The 20999-nt window shown below is 39.8% G+C and overlaps 1 protein-coding gene across 2 annotated transcripts; it reads left to right on the forward strand.

The window, feature by feature from the left end:
- Nucleotides 1-850: 850 nt before the first annotated feature.
- Nucleotides 851-20210, forward strand: SPG21 (SPG21 abhydrolase domain containing, maspardin). 2 transcript variants are annotated; one of them, XM_033109137.1, is made up of 9 exons: nucleotides 851-988; nucleotides 4691-4777; nucleotides 7578-7739; nucleotides 11702-11782; nucleotides 12699-12844; nucleotides 14715-14823; nucleotides 15510-15617; nucleotides 17534-17674; nucleotides 19463-20195. In XM_033109137.1, exons 2-9 carry the CDS (start codon nucleotides 4715-4717, stop codon nucleotides 19577-19579), a joined length of 927 nt encoding a protein of 308 aa, XP_032965028.1. In that variant the 5' UTR covers nucleotides 851-988; nucleotides 4691-4714; the 3' UTR covers nucleotides 19580-20195. The 2 variants fall into 2 exon arrangements, with proteins under 2 accessions (XP_032965028.1, XP_032965029.1); XM_033109138.1 differs by lacking the exon at nucleotides 15510-15617 and having other exon boundaries at nucleotides 19463-20210.
- The last annotated feature ends 789 nt before the right edge of the window (nucleotides 20211-20999 follow it).

Below are 20999 nucleotides of genomic sequence, written 5' to 3' on the forward strand. Positions count from 1 at the left end.
TCAGAAAGTGGCAAGACCTATGGAATAAGTGTGTTCGAAGCAAGGGGGAGTATTTTGAGGGGGATTAATGGCAATGTGTCTTTTACTGTAATACATTTTTTTAATTTAAACTTTCACTGTATGTTTTGATCACATCTCGTTTATTAATATTCTCTATTACTTAAAGGGAAAATGATGGAGATGGAAAATGATGGAAAATGATGGAGATGGAGAAGCCTTGGGAACTGTTCCCCGGAAAGCTTCCAGAACGTCAGCACAAGTCTGTAAAGGGAAGTGGGGGCGTTCCACGGGTGGACTATGGAGGGTGTCTGTAGCTGTGCCAAAGACAAAAAACTTACCAAGAGAGTATACATAACCCTGCTCACCCAAGCCTGCTTTACACGCCAAAGAGGGAACCTGCTTTCTCCCAACTGGGAACAAACTGAAGGCAAAGGTAGGTCCCAAGGAACCAAATGCCCCCTCCTTCCACTCCCATAATCTCTCCCTCCGTACCCACGTCTGATAGAGCTGGGTGACCCAGAGCTGACCCATAGGCCACTCGGACCTCCTTCTCCTCCCCGCGCCCCCAAACACCACCGAGACGGACGACGGTTTCCCAAGCCGCAGGAATAAGCAAGAGCCCCGGGAACATCTCAGCCTAGTCACCAACCCTCCCCGTCGTCATAGTGACCGCCTGAGCCCCCGCAGCCCCGCCCCTTCCTCGCGACGCGGCTCCACCCCCTCCAAACCCGGAAGTGTGAGAGTCGCGCCCGCTACGCGGAAGGTTTGGGAGGAGGGAGCGCGGCGGCCCAGGCTTGCTCCGCCGCGCGCCCCGCCCCTCGGAGGCCGGCCCTCCGGTTCGCCCCCACTGCCTGCTTTGCCTGCTGCTCCTGAGCGCTGCGGACACCGGCCCCGAAAGGGGCTCTGCCGTCTTCGCGGCCCGCTCCTGTACAGGAGGGAAGAGCCGCCCTGGGGAGAAAGGAAAGGGACGTGGGGGCGGCCACGGCAGGTGAGGGATGGGTGAGGCCCTGGAAAGCGGGGGTGTGGTGTGTAATGTGTATGGGGTTGCAAGTGGGTGTGTATATAATATGCGCTGCTGCCTCTGTTAGTGTGACTTTGTGAGTGGGCCAGTCCACGTGACCATGCACGTGATCACGTGTGTGTGTGTGTGTGTGTGTGTGTGTGCGCGCGCGCGCGCGCGCGCTCTAGTCTTGAGTTCATGGGGGTGGTCGGTGTGCCTGTGACTCTGCCTTTGTGTCACCGATGGGACTGGGAGAGGGTGGGGGGCGCTTGACCTAGGCATACTCCTGTAATCCTATTCTGGGGCTACACTGCTGCAGCCCAGGAACATGTTTTCCAGTAAACTTAAGAACTCTGAGCAGAGGCCAGTTATTTTGGAGATTGTGCCTCAGTTTGAAAGTGACAAATGTCTTTGTCATTGCTGAGTAGGGCCAGGGGGATGAGAAAAGTAGCAGGGCTAGAATGTCTCACTTTTCCTCTTTTCGTTTTCCTGGGGAGGTATGAGTTCTGCATTTGTGCTGCTTCTCCACCTACGGTGTTCCAGCTCCTGTTAGCACAAAGATTCAAGAGACTGAGGAGTAACTTAATAGCTGTATGCAAATTTCTAAAAGCTTTTATACCAAGACAGAACACAAAATGAGGTGTCACAGAAGAAATGTCAAGTAGGCAGCTTTTCCTCCCATGAGATTTAGAAGATAATGGAAAAGGTTCATGAAGAAAAGAAGGATAAATCTTCCCCTAAAGAGATCTAAAAGGATGGTTATGTCGTGGTATGGTAAGGTACTGGAGACTTGTATTAAAAAGCCAAATGCATCACCCAGAGACTCTCAGGTTCAATATTTTATTATTGCTGGTATTAATAATAATCACAGATTGTCCATATGTAGATCAACTACAGATAGAGATAAAGGATCAGAAAACCTCTGACTAGTTAAGCTGGTTATGAGACACTAGTTAAGCTGGTTATGTGACACATTTGTCAAGGTGATTCCATTGACTGTAAACTGGCAGCTTCTGTTGAGACGCAGAGAGATAAGTGCTGGTAATTCTTCATGCACACTCACAACTGGCAGTTTTGTTGTCAAGCATCACATGGGCCAGAGAGGATGGGGTGTCCAAAGCATCCCTGAGGAGGGCTTTCCTTAGGCAAGATTAAGGCTAATCTCTGCAGCTCTTTCCCTACCAGCATGAACAGGTGCTTTTGTTTTTGTGAAGAATTGAATTGTGAGAGATCAAATCAGTGCTGAACTCTTGGCTCACATTCTTTCTTATTTCATACCAACCAGTTTGGTCACGATCTCAGTTAACCTTTTTTTGCCATATACAGAATGTTCCTCTTGTGACTTGGAAAAGTATACCCCTTTAGTGGATGAAAGAGCTAGGAGAACAACTTCCTTCTCATATCGCCCCCAGCTGTTCTCCCTTTGCAGCAGTGAGCTTTTTTTTTTTTTCACTCAGATGGCAGTTGGTCATAAGCAACATTTGGTATCGATCTTACCTTTCATGTACTGCCAAATTAGCACAAGTGTTAAAATCACTTGCCTCTACAAAAATGTAGTCACAGTTGGGTGGAATCTCTCCATCCAGTAAGATTAGTTATAAAATGTTATGATACTGGGGTAGTTGTGAATAGTACTGAGGACTGAGGTAAGGAACGTATTTCTATTTCTTGCTGTAGGAAGAAGTGGATGACAGTCAATGTGTACCTGTGTGTGATGTATATTTGTATAGTAGTTTTGTTTGTACATTGCAGTTGATTCCAAATTACGAATATTTTATGCCAAGTTTGGTAAATCTAGAAGGAAACTTTCCAGCTTTAATTAGCTAAGGGATTTTTATAAATCTATTGAGTAGATTTTTTGTTTTTTCTCTAAACATGTTTTTGATATTTCTTCCTGTAAAATGTAATTGTTTATAATAATGCAATACTAGAAAATGTCTCCATTAGGAATTTTTTAGGTGATATAGGAATATTTCAAGTCTATCCAGGTGAAAAATATTCCAGAATATGTGCTAGTTGCTTTTAATTAAAAGTAATAACCAGCTTAGAGAAAGGCTATAGTTCAGATGACTAAGATTTTTTAACGTGTTAGTATTTGTTAAGAGAAAATGAATATACAAAGAATGATTTTCCTTATTTCGGTATGAATAATAACTATGTGCACAACTGATTTTCAGTGTAAGACTGGCTAATGATTTGCTTAATATTTTAGAGCAACTTACGATTTTAACAAATTTTTCTGAAAATACCATCCTAGCCTTGAGAGAAGAGACCACTATTACAAGGGCAAGATTGTAAATCAAATTTAATATTGGATGTCTACATATACTACCTCCTTGGGGTTCAATTTAGTAACCCCCAAGTCAGAGGTAACATTTGAGACTGAGTGCCCTGTGCTCCTGAGGGAGAAGTGGAGGGCCAAGGAGGGAGAGTTGCGTTGCGTTTAGAATCCCCTGCCCCTGGCCACTCCAGAGAAGCCCCTCTAAAATGACAGTTCCGAGTTCAGCCCATGAGTTCAGTTCTAGGGTCTTGAATTTATCCTGTCCCTGCTAGGAAATGCCCTGGGGTAGAGAACAGGGTACGATGCAAGTATTTGAATCCTTCCAAAACCGATGGGTGGAAGTTCCTCATTTGGCAATAAGAATCTGCAACAGGGAACTATAATTTCAGGTTCCTGTTATGACATTACATAGATACCTAAGCAAAGAGGGGCAGCCTTTAAATTGATAATACTCAGCCAGTTTAACACCGTTCGTTGCCCGGGTTAGAAGGGACTCTGGAATTGCCTAGTTCAATCTCATTAGGACAGCGTCACTCATTTAGTCAACAGATGATGCCTGCTGGTGACAAGCACTTTCTAGGCCTTGGAGATACAGTGATGAAACAGTCGTAGATGAGACCACAAGCCCAAAGGTCAGTGACTATTCTAAGGTCACAGAACTCTAAAAGCTGGAAATTAGTAATTTCACAACAAAAGACCACACATTTTTTTCAAAAGGCACATGTTTTGTTGCTATAGTGCCTTCAAGCCTACCCTGGTATCTTACAGATCTTTTAGAGGACATGGTATCACTTTTAATCACATAAATGTGAACAAGTTTTCCTGTATTTTGCATTAAGAACTACTTGTGAAGTTCTGAAATTATGTTCTGCTAGAGTTAGACTTATGGCCCTTTGCTAATTGATCAGGAAGCAGGCTTACATGAACTCTTTAGTGTGAGTGTATGCTGTGCCCTATAATTCTGTCAGACAGGAACATCTTTATTAAAATGGGTTAATAAGATATTGTGAAAAGATATCACAATGATGATGGTACTGCAGTTTTGAATCACTTACCTAGAACAGGCGGTCTGATTTCAGAAGAGACTGCCGTGTATCTGGTCCTAGGTTTGCAATAGCCATGGGCTCTCCAGTAAGTCATTTACATTTTCTAGACCAGATCCTTCTTCTGGAAGAACTAAGGAGGTTTGAATAATTCTCTCTCAGGGCCCCTTCCTTCTCTACAATTATACCATTTCATCACATTATTTTCTGTAGTTTAAGTATACACTGACAAGGTAAAGTAGCCATTTCCTCAGTTTTACCCTTTAAAGTATGTATTGTTGGTATAACTAGACCAGACTCTACGTACATGTAGTTCTGATGTAAACATGAATTCTTGACATGAAACATCACATGCTTTTATTTCAGGGGTAACCTCCATTTCAGCTAATCATGGGAGAGATTAAAGTCTCTCCTGATTATAACTGGTTTAGAAGTACAGTTCCCCTTAAAAAGGTATGTATGGTTTTATTATACCCCTTATTTGCAAAATCTTGTATTGTTTTTGTGTGTGATTTAGATGTTATGTCTTAGTGTTTGAGAGTAAAGGTTATTGCCAAGTATCATGACTCAGTTGCAGAGTATAAAGTTCGCCCCTTCTCTGTCAAGTACAGTCAACTTTTGAGACTCATTCAAGAGTAAAAGCGAGTATAACAATACTCATTTTATAATTGTCTTTACATAGTCAAGCAAGCAAGAATATGTGTACTCCTCTGTATAGTTTAGTGGAAAGCCAGTCAGACTATTATAAAGCATTTTCCTGTTCCTCAGATTTAAGATTTACATATATTTAAGATTACATATATTTAAGATTACATCTATAATGTGGGTCACATTATAGATCCTCTGTTTGCAACGATACATTCACTCTGCCGTGGGCATCTTCTGGAAACTTTATTTGCATGGGATGTCCAAAAACTCCAAACACTTATATGGAAATTTGACTATTGATTCTGAGTCCCAAATTAATCCTGAATGTTTGGGGATCACACTAGACAAAGGCTGTTCAAGCCACAGAGTAAAGTCTTTGCTGATCGCCTCGCAAAAGTATTAGAGGTACTCTGATCTGAAGATCATCTGTGTCTCTGTTATTATATTGTCAGGGTAGACAGCTGTTGGAAGTATCATGCAAATTTGGATTGATAACAAAACTACTCTCCATATAGAAATTTGAGATACAATTTTCCAAGTATAGACAGAATACCTGCTATATACCTGGCACTGTTGTAGGAAGTCCCCAGATATCTTCTTTAATGCTTTCAACAGTTTAACAAAGTGAGTAGTGGTGTGCCCATTTTACAGATGAGAAAACTGAGGTTCGCAGAGGTTAACATGTTAAAGGTCACACAGCCTAGTAGAATCTGGATTAAAATCAAATTAATCTGGCTTCAAAGCCAGAAGTACTTGGCTCTTTACCAAAGGGAGCCTCCTCCCTTCTTTCAACCTGGGAAAATACTGCCCATGCTAAAAGGAGAATTGGCTCCTGGAGTCCCTCTACCTTGTTCCATACCCTCAAGTTAACTTGTGTGAGCTCCTCTTGATGGACTCACTCAGCAAAGGGATCACCACACTCCAAACAATACAAGCTTATCTAAATACTCTTAGAAGCAGTTATAGGAAGTTGATTTGTTGATGTGATTTTCTCCAGTTGTTAGGTCAGTTTGGTCCACAAGTCATGATAATTTTGCTTGAAATTTCGTGGTGCTAGATTTTAAATTGTTTAACAGATACTGTGTTTTCTGAAGGAATTCTGATCAAGTTACCATTCAGAGAACTCTGAGAAAATTGACGTGATAAACAACCTGTATTTATGGCTTGTATTTAGAACATACTATGTCAATTAATAAAACTGGGAGAACAGGGAAGAAGAAAAGAACATTCCATTTTGTTACTTTTCTTCCAAATTGGATTATTGAAATAATTTTCTAGAACATTTTAACAATCTGACCATCTTTTCTCTTGGATTTTATTACAAGATTGAGATTTACTGTGTGCACTCTCAAAGGTCATTGAGAGTTTTTTTACCACAATCCCAGCAAAAAGAAACATGAAGAGCAAAAATGTGAGTGGCAAAATACAGAGGGCAAAAACACAAGAGTGTGATCCGTGACCTGGGGAAATACAAAAGGGCATTGTCAGGGCCCTCTGTACTTTGCCTTGCCCTTGTGGTCTGCTCCTTATGACACCAGTGACCCCGGTTAGTGTGCCACCACCCAGAATGACACCACAGAGCCCCACTGCACTGCCAGCTGGGAGATCTCAGAAAATAGAACCTGGAGGCCTTGAACTTTTTCATGTAAAATTAGGATAGATGCTAATTTGCATTGGCAAAAGTTCAAACAGTTAATGTACTTTTCCAAGTATCACCAAAAGTCAAAGAAATCAGAAATTAATATGTCACAATAATAGCTAACACTTACTGAACACTCAGTATCTGCCAAATTCTGTGCTGAACATTTGACTTGTCTCGGCTCATTTAATGCTCATTGTTTCCCCCGTTGGGTCAAGAACCATTAAATCAAGAAGGTTTCTGATGACCTACTTCCTTGCCACCCACTTTCCCCCCAAAAAAGCCAGTTTTTCCTGTGTGCACTCCCTGCATCAGACTGAATAGTTTGAAATATTTCCTGGGACAGTGACACCTACACCTGCCTCATCCCTCCTCTCTAGCAGACATCTCCCCTTCCGAGGCTTGGTCCTAAAAGATGAGATTCCTGAAGTGTCTCTTGAGTGGTACCATCTCCACCCAGTTTCTCCCTAGAGCCTGGAATCTTGTCTCCCCCTCGCCTGCTCTATTCACACTCTGACCCTGCTGATCCCAGCCAGTCCTCTGGGCCAGCACTGGAGAATGACTCTGCAAATTGCCTTCCTCCTCTTACACACCTGCACGCACACGCATCACACACACACATAAGGAGAAATATGAGTAAGATGCCAGGTACAGAGTTCATTGTTGCATGGTAAACAAAATCGACTTCATGTAATCATAGATGGAAAGGAAAATTAAAAATTGATAGAAAAAGCAGCTCTTTGGAAGAATAAGAAGCAGTTCTGTGGAATATTTCCGTAGCACCGAGGGAGGAAAAGGAGACCAAAGCAGTTTTATTATATGTGCTAGTCTTGTGTGATCCCCAGGTTACCTTTTAACAAACAAGGCAGAGATATTAAAGTTGTCAACAAAATTATAGTGTGAAGTTAACAATACAAAAACCAAATTCATAAGCCTCTCCATTTTTTCTTACAATTTTGCCTCCAGATTATCGTGGATGATGATGACAGTAAGATATGGTCGCTCTATGATGCAGGTCCCAGAAATGTCAGGTGTCCTCTCATATTTCTTCCCCCTGTCAGTGGGACTGCAGATGTATTTTTCCGGCAGATTTTGGCTTTGACTGGATGGGGTTACCGGGTTATAGCTGTAAGTATTATTGATTCAGTATTATAATTCAGGTTCATATTTTGTGGGGTTTTTTGTGCATCGGTTTCTAATCAACAATAGCAATGGGCACATTCTTCATTGAGGTAAGATATTGTTTTCCTTTTTTAAAATGTAAATAAAGCCTTTTGAAGGAAGGTAGTATGGTACACAGACATACAAGTACAGCGATGCAGAGGGGATAAACCTCTCCTGGAAGCCTGCTCTACTCCCAGCTTTTAAGTGCATTCCCTCTTGTAAAGTTCTCACAAGTCTGGTCAGTAGGAAGCATTACCGTTGTTCATATTTGACGAAACTGAGGTCCAGGCCATTTTAGTGATGGCTGAAGATCACACAGCCAATAGGTGGTGGAAGGAGAACCAGGCTCAGTGTTCTGACTCCATTTCCATTCCTCGTTTATTACACCACTGCTTCCCGAAGAGCTGAGCATGGAATGTTAGCAGAGGGATCTGCTAACATCCAGGTGACTAAAGCCTTGCTTTAGTGTAAATCTTTGACAGTTGAAGTGAGGTTCCTTAATTAGTTCATATCCTTAGCATTTGGTTAAGAACATTTTGGTTTCTAATTGGTTTTTTTATTACCGAATTGAGTCTAAATCGTTTCCTATTGGTCACTCGTGAGTCTCCTCTGGGAGAAAGATGTGGGTGGAGAAGGCACTGTTGCTGGTGAATGATGTTTTTCACCTCGACTGAAAGGCACACCTTGACTGTTGACAACGGAGGTTGGCCTCCTAACTTCTGAGGAAGGAGAGACACTTTTGCTTTGGAACTGGAAGTTTCTGGGACCTGGAATGTTAGCCTATAAATAGTACTTCCTGTGGGGCTACTGCTATTATTATACATTTATTTACTCTCTAAAGGAGAGAAAATGTGGGCCAGATCGCTTCTCTGGGAAGGTAACCAAAAATTTTCCTGAGATCACCACCAGCTGAGGCCACACAAACAAATCCAATTCCTCTTCCTCCTGACAGCCCTTCTCTTTCTTGAGAAAACTACTTATTATCATCAGCACTGCCCGCTGCCTTCCTCCCAGGTCTTTTCTTCTTTGGCTGAATGTCTCCAGATTCTTGAACCATCCCTCATAGGTTCATGTTTGAGTCTCTGCAACATAATCCTCTCTCGTTCTGGGTTTTCAGTAATCCCTCTTTGTGGACAGCATTCCATGAGAACAGGGCGGTAACTGCCCTGATCCCAGCCCTCTGCAGCCTAACACATGACAGCACCTTTCCTGGTGGTCACTGTTGGTTAGCCAGGGAGGGGAGACGAGCCGCCACCAGGGGGCTGTCGTCCTGTAGAGCGCTGTCGGAAGCTGACTGTTTATCACTCCAAACTGGCTGGTCCCGCTCGCCTTGCCTTCTGGCTGGATGTTTCTTCTTGCCCTCAAGCTTCTTGATGTGGGCTTTCCCTATTTCATTAGCTAGATAAGGAATCAAGAAAAAGACAACAGTATCTTCAAAATCACTTTGTCCTTAAGATTTGATCACAATGCCCAACCCCATGAGGTTTTGAAACTGATTAGATATTTGTTAGTATCAAGCAATTAAAATGCATGAATTCTTTTTACATTTAAATTTAAATGAAAATTTTCATTTAAAATGTGAATCTACAATTCACATGCAGTTCTAAGAAATAATACAGAGAGATATTCCTTTTACACTTTGCCCAGTTTCTCACAATGGTAACATTTTGCAAAACTATAGTACAACATCACAATCCAGGATTTTGATATTAATATAATATAATCCACCGTTCTAATTTAGATTTCCCAGTTTTACTTGTACTTAGTTGTGTGTGTGTGTGTGTGTGTGTGTGTGTGGTAAGTTGTATACAATTTTATCACCTGTCCAGAGCACAGATATTTTTTAATTAAAGGTTTTATAAAAATATCATTTCCGGTGCCGCCTGGTGACTCAGGCGGTTGGAGCTCCAGGTGCTCCTAACTCCTAAGGCTGCCGGTTCGATTCCCACATGGGCCAGTGGGCTCTCAACCACAAGGCTGCCAGTTCAGTTCCTCGAGTCCCGCAAGGGATGGTGGGCAGCGCCCCCTGCAACTAAGATTGAACACAGCACCTTGAGCTGAGCTGCCGCTGAGCTCCCGGATGGCTCAGTTGCTTGGAGTGCATCCTCTCAACCACAAGGTTGCCGGTTGACTCCCGCAAGGGATGATGGGCTGCGCCCCCTGCAGCTAGCAACGGCAACTGGACCTGGAAAAAATATCATTTCCCTTCTTTTAGGCTATCATTGGACTCAGATTCTCAAATTTTCTGCTAGGGAGAGTCTGTTCTCCATCCTGTCTCAAAATAAGAGAATCTTGTCCATAAATGGGATTTTAATATTACGTTGGTACAAAAATAATTGCGGTTTTTACAATCATTTTTAACCTTTTAAACTGCAATTACTTTTGCACTAACCTAATAGTAAAAGTCACATATTACATCAAGTCTGAAATTATTCCATAATTTACATGGCAGCATTTATTCTAATGATTTGTCAATGACAAAATGAATCTTAAGTATTAAAACAAGCCTGTCAAATGGGTTTTACATGTAAATAAAGGGAAAGGAATTCTTAGATGACAAGTCTGAGCTCTCTAGAAAGGACTTAGTGATTTGTATTTCTTTTTCTTCCTCATCATCAGCATAAATAGACAGGCTACGTAGGGTCAAGCACCACACTTTTTTGGTCACAAATAAAAGTTCAAGAAATCAGACTGACTAAGTCAATTGAAAAAAAAGCAATTTTATTGAATACTCCCTTAAAGAAATGCTACCAAAAAGAGGGAATTCTCTTTAGAACAGATTTTATTTCTAGTTCTCCTGGGCCATAATTCAAATTGGATTTAAGGGAAAACTGTATTTCTTTATTTGGGGGAGTTCTGCTCTATGCACCCCAAACCTCAGAGTTTCTCGGCAATTTGGAAAGGAAGTTGATGTGAATTGAAATTGTTATTCACATGATATCACTAGAATGTGCTTACTTTTTATTCTTAAAATTTGCCTGTTAAGTAAAATGTGAATTTTGAAGTTTAGGAGAAGAGGAGAGCTTATTTTCATGTATTTTAAATAAGGAGCAAAGCTTGAGCAAATGAGAAATGCTATTATGAGAGTGCTAAATTTTTCACATATAAAGGTGTGATCAAACAATGCAGTGAATGTTTAAGTAAAAAACAAATTTATTACAGTAAAAGACACATTGCCATTAATCCCCCTCAGAATACTTCCCCTCACTCTGAACACACTTATCCCATCGTTCATGCCACTTTCTGAAGCAGTTCTGGAAGTCCTCTTTTGTGAGTGTCTTTAGTTGTGCTGTTGTGGCTGCCTCAATGTCCTGAATCATGGAGTATTGTCATGATGGAGGTTGATTTACCACACATTTTAAAACACACCTCTCTCAACTGTAGCCCGACTGACTGAACCAAACAAGTTGAAACTTGTCACACACTGTTACTAAGGTTCAGTGCAACTGCTTTCCATATTGAAGATCCCTGCCTTTCCGTTGGATGGCATTCGGCAGCAGCATTCACCATAATTTGTGATCACAACAGAAAGGCTCCATGTCACACATCACTTCTGGTACAGCAATTTCTGTCAAATAAAAACGTTATGGTATATCCACATCCACCTTATTCACCAGATCTGGCACTGTGAGACTTCCGGCTCCTCCCCAAAGTCAAAATGATTCAAGACATTGAGGCAGCCACAACAGCGCCACTAAAGACATGAAAGAGGACTTCTAGAACTGCTTCAGAAAGTGGCAAGAACAATGGAATAAGTGTGTTCAAAGCGAGGGGGAGTTGTTTGAGGGGAATTAACGGCAATGTGTCTTTTTCTGTAATAAATTTTTTTAATTTAAACGTTGACCATATTGTTTGATCATACCTCGATATGAGTTACATTTCATCTTTAGATCTTTTAAAATAAATTTTAAATTTTATTATTTCAGTTGCAATATCCAGTTTATTGGGACCATCTTGAATTCTGTGATGGATTCAGAAAACTTTTAGACCATTTACAGTTGGATAAAGTGAGTACCCTGAAACTAATTACTTACACATGATTTTAATGCAACATTTATATTGTAAAGCCTGTTGTCTTTTATGTTTTAATAACAGCTCTTTTGAGCTATAATTCACATATCATGCAATATATTCTTTTAAAGTATATAATTCAATAGTTTTTAATATATTTACAGATATGTGCAGCTACCACCACAGTCAATTTTTTTCACTCCAAAAAGACACTCATATTCAGCAGTCACTCTTCCCCCTCCCTCCCCATCTCCCTAGCCCTGGCAACCTGCTGTACTTTCTGCCTCTATGGATGTGCCTATTCTGGATATTTTATATAAATGGAATCATACAATATGTGGTCTTTCTGACTGGCTTCTTTACTTTAGCATAAAGTGTTCGAGGTCCATCCGTGTTGTAGCATGTATCAGTACTTCATTCCTTTTTATTGTCAAATAACATCTCATTGTCTGGCTACAGCATATTTTGTTTATCTATTCATCAGTTGGTACACATTTGGGTTGTTTCCAAAATGTTAGGCCATTATGAATAGCACTGCAATGACCAAGTTTTCATGTACAAGTTTTGGTGTGGACATATGTTTTCAGTTCTCTTGGGTATGGAGTGGAATTACTGAATCATAGTTTTCTCAAACATAAACTGCTAAGTGGTTTTGTTTTCTAATGTAATCTGTGAACAATGTTTTTTAACTTGTATAATTTGTGTGCACAGTTGTATTATTTTCTTGATGGGATGTATAAATTCTATTTAAATACAATACTTCCTAATTTCTAACTACTGTAGGTATTTTAGTCTATTGACTAGTAGTGGCATCCTATTCTGTGGTTGGTGACTGTTGAAACATTTTTTTTTATATTTATGTTCAGGATTGATCATTGTTTTAGGATCCTCCTTGTGTTTGTTTACAATTAGGTTCATCTTTTTGGAGCTTCTTTGGGAGGTTTTTTGGCCCAGAAATTTGCTGAATATACTCACAAGTCTCCCAGAGTCCATTCCCTCATCCTGTGCAATTCCTTCAGTGACACCTCTATCTTTAATCAAACTTGGACTGCAAACAGGTAAGAACGTAAACGTTTGGCTTAAATTCTTACTATTTTTGTTCAGTGGAATTTCGAAAATGTTGGCTTTTGGTATTTTTGTTTTTGTTTTGGTGTACCAGGAAAGAAGGGTCATATCTACTTCTGTCTTCTGAAACCACCCTGCCTTTTAAAATTAGAAACAGTCACATTTGCAAAAGAAAATAATTGATTGAACTCTGAATTCAACTCTAAATTATTGTTTACATTTGTTTAACGTACACTCATATGCTCTTACAGTTTTTCTTCCATGCATATGCAACTAATCTTGTGTTCTGCTTGTTCCACTTATTATTTTGTGTAAACAGTTCTGTTGACTAACACAGTTTCTTTAGGCATTTGGCTTCTCTCAGTTTCTCATCATGTTCTGTTGTAAATCTTTGTACAAATTACTTTTTTTCCTTCTCTTTCTGGGTTATTTCCATGAGATATATTCCCCAAAATGGAGGGACTAGAGCATTTAGTCTGTCAGCAGATTTTCTGCACGTCATGACACTTAATGTTAGTCTACTTTTCAGAAAGACAGAAATGGTGGAGTGTTTTGTGGAGCAACCAGTGGGATACCTGCTATCCTTTCATTGATTTTGTCATTTTAATTAGTCTGATAGGTATCTAATGGTACCTTTAAGCTGACTTAAATGTGCGTTTCTTTCATTGCTAGCAAGGCTAGGCTCTACCCTTAAAAAAAAAAAAAAAACCCAGTGACTAAACATACCTGTCTAATCAGGTTGATTTTCACATAATGTTGTAGGTAAACGTTTTCATGATTTTCACATCTATTTAAGATTGTACTCATTTTTTTAAAACTTTTTCCAGTATCATCTCAGGAGTTCACTCAGCATTCACACAGCAATTTCTTGTATGCAATAGGTACAAATGCTTCATGTCCAGATGATGAGTTAAAACTCATTGATTATTTTTAATGTTATGATCGTCAGAAGCCAAGACTCCACACACTTTGTGCTCTTGTATATCAGCTACTTTTTATCAAATGTCCGAGAGCATACTGTGTGTCATACACGGAGGCTGCAGGGGTGAGCATAGCCAACAGAGTGCCCCCCTCACAGAGCATACGTCAGCATCAGGCCATTAGAAGATAAGAAAGCTGTAAGAGTTGAGTGGAGAACTTAGAAAGGTAACGGAAAGATGGCTGACTGTCCTTGTAAGGGAAGCTCAACTTCCAACAAGGCTGTTTCACTGAGAATAGACATCAGAAGATGGTCTCCACCTTTGATAAGTCATTTTCAGATTAGTCTTAGAAAACTTAGTGTTTACCCTATATAATAACTCTCAACATTTGTAATTATAAATTTATTATAAATTATAAATGTTATAAATTATAAACATTTGTGGAATAAATATGAACCAAAAGTCACATAGAAATACATAAAGATTGAATTACCTTGAATTAGCCCAGTTGAATATAATAGTAGCAAACTGGGAAAAAACGATAACTCTTTCATTTTGCTATTTTGAAATATCAGTCAATCCAAAGGTGACATAAAACTGAAGGTTCATATCTTAAGTTTTCAGTTTTCTAAAGGAAATAGTATAGCCTTTGGATATAAGGCCAATTAGAAAAAAAAATCTTGGAATCAACAGAATGTCTTTTGAATATTGCTTATGATTATTTCAAATCTCAAATAGAAGTTGTATTGTATTAAACCATAACTCTTTGGGAGCTCGGGAAAGTGTGTATAAAAACAAGATGCTGAGCTCTTTGAAAGAAGGGCCTAGGTCTTTTTATCTCCAGATCCAAGTACCTACCTAATATAACACTTCAGGGTGGAATGAATATTTGCCATTCACGTATAGTCTTGGAAGTTTAAATTATCAGGTCTTTGTTTTACAGCTTTTGGCTGATGCCATCATTTATGCTCAAAAAAATAGTTCTTGGCAACTTTTCCTCTGGCCCAGTGGACTCTGTGATGGCCGACGCCATTGACTTCATGGTGGACAGGGTAAGGATGGGAGCGCTGGGTGGGGACACGTGCTTTCAATTTCCTTGTCTGCTTGGTTCCTGAAGATACCTCTGTCTCGTTGAGTGGGTAATAGAGGCGCTCGTTTAGCAGTCTTCCATATTAACTTTAATGCATCTAAACAGATATTATTGCTGGTAATCCATCAGATTCACTTGGGGGAATTTTCAGAAATGCAGGTTCCAAGGCCTCACACCTGACCATTGTACTGGAATTCCTGGGCATGCAGATCTAGGATCGCTGTGTTTTTTTTCCCACTCTTCCTCCTCCACTTCCCCCAGGTCAATCTGATGTAGCAGGTCTATAGGTGCGCATTTTGGAACTATTGAGCTAGATGATTTTTCTCAGGACACATCTAGCTCTAAGGTCTCTTAAAAATGTATCTGTCATCTTTGAGCAGCAGGAATTGGCTTGCCACCCACAGGCACCTGGTGGAAGTGGCAGTTCAGGTTGAAGGCTATGGAAGGCCAGGTTTCCAGAATAGAAAAATGCTACCACCCAAGAGGCCCAGTTCATAGTCTCTCAGATACATTGTGTTTCCTCATTGGTGACCTTTCTGGCCCCACCACACGATTCCATCTTTATAAGCACAAATATTACCTGTGGATTTAATGGAAATGTGAAAAACAAAATTAATTCAAAAACTTTACCTGTGTTTCTTTCTGCAGCTAGAAAGTTTGTGTCAGAGTGAACTGGCTTCAAGACTTACCCTGAATTGTCAAAATTCTTATGTGGAACCTCATAAAATTCGGGATATCCCTGTAACCATTATGGATGTAAGCTTCCTTTTAAGTAAAATAGATGCTTTACCTTTCTAAATGTATGTGTCAAGAGCCTCCTCAGAATTATTTTACAATTTTTCAGTGTTCTTCAAATGCTGCCTTAGATTTTTTTTTTTAATCCCCCACCTTTTTAAATTCCAAAACAATCTGTTTATTGTTTATCTTATATTTTTCCTGATAGGAAGAACACCATTGATATCAGGATAAATTTAAACAAACATGGTAGTTCTTACCCATTTTGGTGTATTTTTGCTATTGTTATCAACTGATATTGTACTTTAGCTATTACACATCTGGGCAGGAAAGAGAAGGTGCCTCAAAAGGGCAGGGAATCAAGAATTCCATAAAGTCTAACTAGTACAAAAGTTTGCTTCTTATATTTTTCAGTTGTGATAAAATATAAATAACAAAATTTATTGTTTTAACCATTTTTAAATGTACAGTTCATTGGCATTAAGTACATTTACAATGTTGTACAACCCTTATCCATTTCCAGAACTTTTCATCATCCCAAACTAAAACTCCATACCCATCAAATAATAACTCTCCATCCCACCCCCTCCCAGCCCCTGATAACCATGATGTAGCGTGTATTAGAATGCCCTTCCTTTTTAAGGCTGAATAATATTCCATTGTATGGATATACCACATTATATTTATCCATCTGTTAATAGACATTTGGGTTGTTTCCACCTTCTGGCTATTGTGAATGATGCTGCAGTGAGCATTGGTGTACAAGTATCTGTTTGAGTCCCCACTTTCAATTTTTTTGGGTACATACCTAGAAGTGGAGTTGCTGGGTCATGTGGTAATTCTGTGTTTAACTTTTTGAGGAACCATGATACCATGTCCCAGGTAGGTGCACCATTTTACATTCCCACCAACAGTGCACAAGGGCTCCAGTTGTTCCATATCCTCACAAGCACTTGTTATTTTCTGGTTTTTGGTAATGGCCATCCTAATGGATGTGAGGTGGTATTTCATTGTGGTTTTGGCTTATTTTTAAAAGAATCAGGTAACTATTTTGCCTTATAAATGGATTCATTCCTAAATTCAAATAATGTGGTATTTTAAAAAATTAATTTTTGTCGGGAAATTATCTATTATAAGCCTGTAAACAATAACTTCTTATCATTCTGCAATATAATCCCTACATTCTGACATTTACCATGACACAGAACAAGCTTTTCAGGACTCTCAGTGAAACGTTTGCTCCACAGTGCATTTGATCTGTTTGCTCATCTTTCAAAACTGCCCACTACTTGGATACGTGATCACGGAAAACTGTCTATAAGCTTTAGCGAGTTGGACGAGCTTTTTTTTTTTTTTTTGCTGCTTTTTATATTACTTTTTTGAAAAACGTGTTTGTGTATGTGTATAAACGTAAGTTTTTATGGGCATTGAAAAAGGTCTAGAATCATATGCCCCAAACTGCTATCAGTGGCTCCACTAGGAAAGTATCTGGACTTTTTCTCATACTCTTTAAATTTTTGGGATTTTTGTTTACTGAGCATATAGTATTTATGTAGCTGTATTTAATTAATAATAAAATTAGAAAGTTCTTTTGGAGTTTCATGATCTTTTCGGAATTAATTGTCATTTTTAATAATGATTGTTCACTATTAATATTCTGTTAATTTAGTTACCTAGGTTTGAGGAAAAAGGAAATGCATGGCAGAATTTTCCCCCAAAGATAACAAGAGACATTTGGCAGTAAAATGTGTAGCTCACATCTTACATTGGAGTTAGAGTCACCAGGGATCAGCAGGAATAGGTGGCCCAGGCTGCACAGGGGTTCAGTGGTACTTCTTTATGAGAAAGAAATGCTTGGGGTGGCACTTTCCATAATGTGAAAAGCACATATTAAAACACTAGTAGGTTTCAGCCTTATCTTTTTTTTTTTTTTAAAGGTATTTGACCAGAGTGCACTTTCAACTGAAGCTAAAGAAGAAATGTACAAACTGTATCCCAATGCCCGGAGGGCTCACCTTAAAACAGGAGGCAATTTCCCATACCTGTGCAGAAGCGCAGAAGTGAATCTTTACGTACAGGTAAGTCCCAGCGTGGAACCCAGAGCACTTTGAACCCAAAGTGTATGGTTTGAAATACAGAGCTTTTTTTTTTTTTTTTGGGATGGTGGAGTAAGAGAGTAAGAGAACTATAGAATTCTCCGTAGGAATGAGGCATTGACTTACTAAAGGTGGTTTACATTAATAATTTATAGGAGAATTTAAGCAGGTATATTAGAGACACCTGGGTAACTCTCTGCCTACCATCCCTTTTCCAAGAAAAATAGGCTTATCTCTACACACTGAAGTAGCCATTTGGTATGATGTGACTTTGCCTCCTGGGTACACAGTGAATTCAGTCAGAGCAGGACACCAAACCTCAGTGGGGTGAATCAGAGTCCCATGAAGAGACTTCTTGATCTACGAGTATTTTTAATACATTAAAAAAACAACCAGCTCTTCTCATAAGCGGCCTAAGGTGACCTCTGAAAATGGTTCACTATTCTCTTCACCTAGAGAACTCCATAAAATCATGCAAATCGAGAGGTTCAAATCTTTGTGTTCACTTTAAGAACACTGGTGAAATTGCCTAGACCATCAAGGGTATGCATATCCAAAAAGCCACCAAGTATCTGAAGGATGTCACTTTGCAGAAGCAATGTGTGCCACTCCGTCATTACAAAGGTAGAGTTGGTAGATGTGCCCAGGCCAAACAGTGGAGCTGGACGCGGGGTTGCTGGTCCAAACAGCGTGGAATTTTTGCTGCACCTGCTTAAAAATGCAGAGAGTGATGCTGAACTTAAGGGTTTCCATGTAGACTCTCTGGTCACTGAGCACAGTCAGGGGAACAAAGCTCCCAAGATGCAGCGCAGAACTTACAGAGCTCATGAGCGGGTTAACCCACACACGAACTCTCCCTGCCACCCTGAGAGGATCCTAAGGGAAAAGCAGATTGTTCCTAAGAAGAGGAGGCTGCACAGAAGAAAAAGATACCACAGAAAAAACTGAAGGAACAAAAACTTATGACCAGGGAGTAAATTCAGCATCAAATAAATGCTAATAAAAGTAAAAGCAAAGCAAACACACACACGTGCACACACACACCATCTCTTCATCCTCTACCTAAATGGATATTAGAATAGTTTGAGAAATGATTGCTTTGGCAATTTGGCAGGAAGTGTCAGCAGCCTTAAAAAAGGTCACTTGCTTTGATCCTGTCATCCACTTGTGGCAGTGGATCCTAAGGAGAGGATCCTAAATACAGAAACCTTGATGTTAAGCAGCTGGTTGGCTCAGTTGGTTAGAGTGTGGTGCTCTTAACAACAAGGTTGCCGGTTCGATCCCCGCATAGGCCACTGTGAGCTGCGCCTTCCACAACTAGATTGAAACAACTACTGGACTTGGAGCTGATGGGCCCTGGAAAGACGCACTTAAATAAATAAAAGTTTAAAAAGAGAAGGGAAGGGAAGGAAAGAAAAGAAAGAAAAGAAAGGAGAAAACCTTGATGCCCAGAGATGTTCATCGTGGTGCTCGGCAGAACTGCAGAGGACCGAAAGCACCTGACTGGCAGTAAGGGGCGAGGGTGAACACTGACTCGCGCAGCAGCATGCTGCCACGTAAGATGTTTATGAAGAGTTGGTAGGAACTTGGAGAGACTGGTTACATATTAAACGAAGAGCAAAGATCCTAAATGAAGGTTTTTAAAAAACACACGTTGGACTTTTCTGTGTTTTCCAGCTTTTCTCTAATTAGTATATTTAACCCTGTAATTTTAGAAGCACAAAACATATACTATGGTGACGTTTAAAATAATGATCTGCATTTCTACAGATACATTTGCTGCAATTCCACGGAACCAAATACGCGGCCATAGACCCATCTATGGTCAGTGCCGAGGAGCTCGAGGTACAGAAAGGCAACCTTGGCATCAGTCAGGAGGAGCAGTAGCCAGGGCTTTGGCTGGCAATGATGAGTGATCCCTGTACCGTCAGTGACGTCAGTGCCCGCCCGTTGGTTTCTCGGTTCGGTTCGTCAGGCTCACCGGTTATCACTGTGTTTGGAATAGAACTGTCATCTTCATGACAGGCGGCAGCTCTTCTCAGCCAGTGTAACTGCTCCCTGTCCGTTTTTTTAGCTTTTGAATTTGAAGAGGTACTTTTGAAGACTCCATTTTACGAATTGTGAACATTTTGCTACCAAAAGTCTTCCTCACTATGTTCTTATGTGAATGTTCATTTTTAAGGTTTGGGATTTTGTGGGGGGGTTTTTTTCCCTTTTTTTTTTTTTCTTTCCTTTCTTCCTTTCTTTCTTTTTATGTTACTTGCTGTAAATGCTGCATACCCAGATTGTGTATCAGAAGGACATTGGTTATTTTTATGCTTTCTTGATTATAACCATTACCAGTGCCAAGACGGTCTTCCTACAGTTTGTTCTCCTGTAAATCAACTACTTCTAATTTCCAGATAAACAAATTGTTTTCAATTTTAGCTGTTGTCTTTCTAGTTTCAGTACAGTCTTTCTGTTTCATTACAGTCATTTGGAATAAAAATTCAGTTTCAGTGAATGGCTTTTGTGGTTACTGTAGCTGTCTGACTGCGCTGCACAGATAGGACTTTCTGAGAAGCAGACCATGGTTTTGTGCCAATTTGGTATGACTTTAGATAAATGACTTAATCTCTCTAAAACTCAGTTTGATCATTGTAAAACAATAGCAGTTATCTTTTATTGAGCTGCTTCTGTGTGCCAGGTACTTTTAATACCTTTTTTTTTTGCCCCCTCAGTGCAAAATTTTAAATACACATAGAGAAAACTATGTTCCCATCACCCAACTTCAAAAATTATAGTCTTGTGTTATCTCTCACCCTACATTCACTTCTTCGACACATACTTCCATCACTGGATTACTTTATAGCAATTTCTGATACTGTATCATTTCATCTGTAAATATTTCAATATGGACTTTCAAGAGAGAAAATACCCATAACTTCATAATCACACTTAAAAATTCACCAAAAATTCCTTCATATCATCTAATATCCAATTAATGTTCCCATTCTTAACTATTTCATAAATGTCTTTTTACAATTGACTTGTTCTAATCAGTTTTCATACAAAGTTCATACTTTGCATTTGATTGAAATGTCTCTTAAATCTCTTAAAGTATAAGTTCCTCCTCCCTTTTTTTTTTTTTTTCTTGCCATTTGTCGAAACAGGCTCATTTGCCCAACAGATTTCACCAGTCTGGATTTGGCTGATTGCGGCCTTGTGGTGTTCTTTGTTTCTCTGTCCCTGATATTTCCCATAAACTGGCAGGTATATCTAGAGGCTTGATTAGGTTTGATCTTGATCTTTCTGGCAGAAATGCTTC

This window comes from Rhinolophus ferrumequinum, chromosome 6, assembly GCF_004115265.2.
Source record: "Rhinolophus ferrumequinum isolate MPI-CBG mRhiFer1 chromosome 6, mRhiFer1_v1.p, whole genome shotgun sequence".
NCBI classification, from domain to species: Eukaryota; Metazoa; Chordata; class Mammalia; order Chiroptera; family Rhinolophidae; genus Rhinolophus; species Rhinolophus ferrumequinum.

What these genes read in the sequence shown, in the direction of transcription:
- SPG21 (XM_033109137.1), top strand. Translation starts at nt 4,715, where the DNA reads ATGGGAGAGATTAAAGTCTCTCCTGATTATAACTGGTTTAGAAGTACA. An exon ending in GTACAGTTCCCCTTAAAAAG is followed by an intron (nt 4,778 to 7,577) that starts GTATGTATGGTT and finishes TTTTGCCTCCAG; the next exon opens with ATTATCGTGGATGATGATGA. An exon ending in TCCCTGTAACCATTATGGAT is followed by an intron (nt 15,618 to 17,533) that starts GTAAGCTTCCTT and finishes TTTTTTTTAAAG; the next exon opens with GTATTTGACCAGAGTGCACT.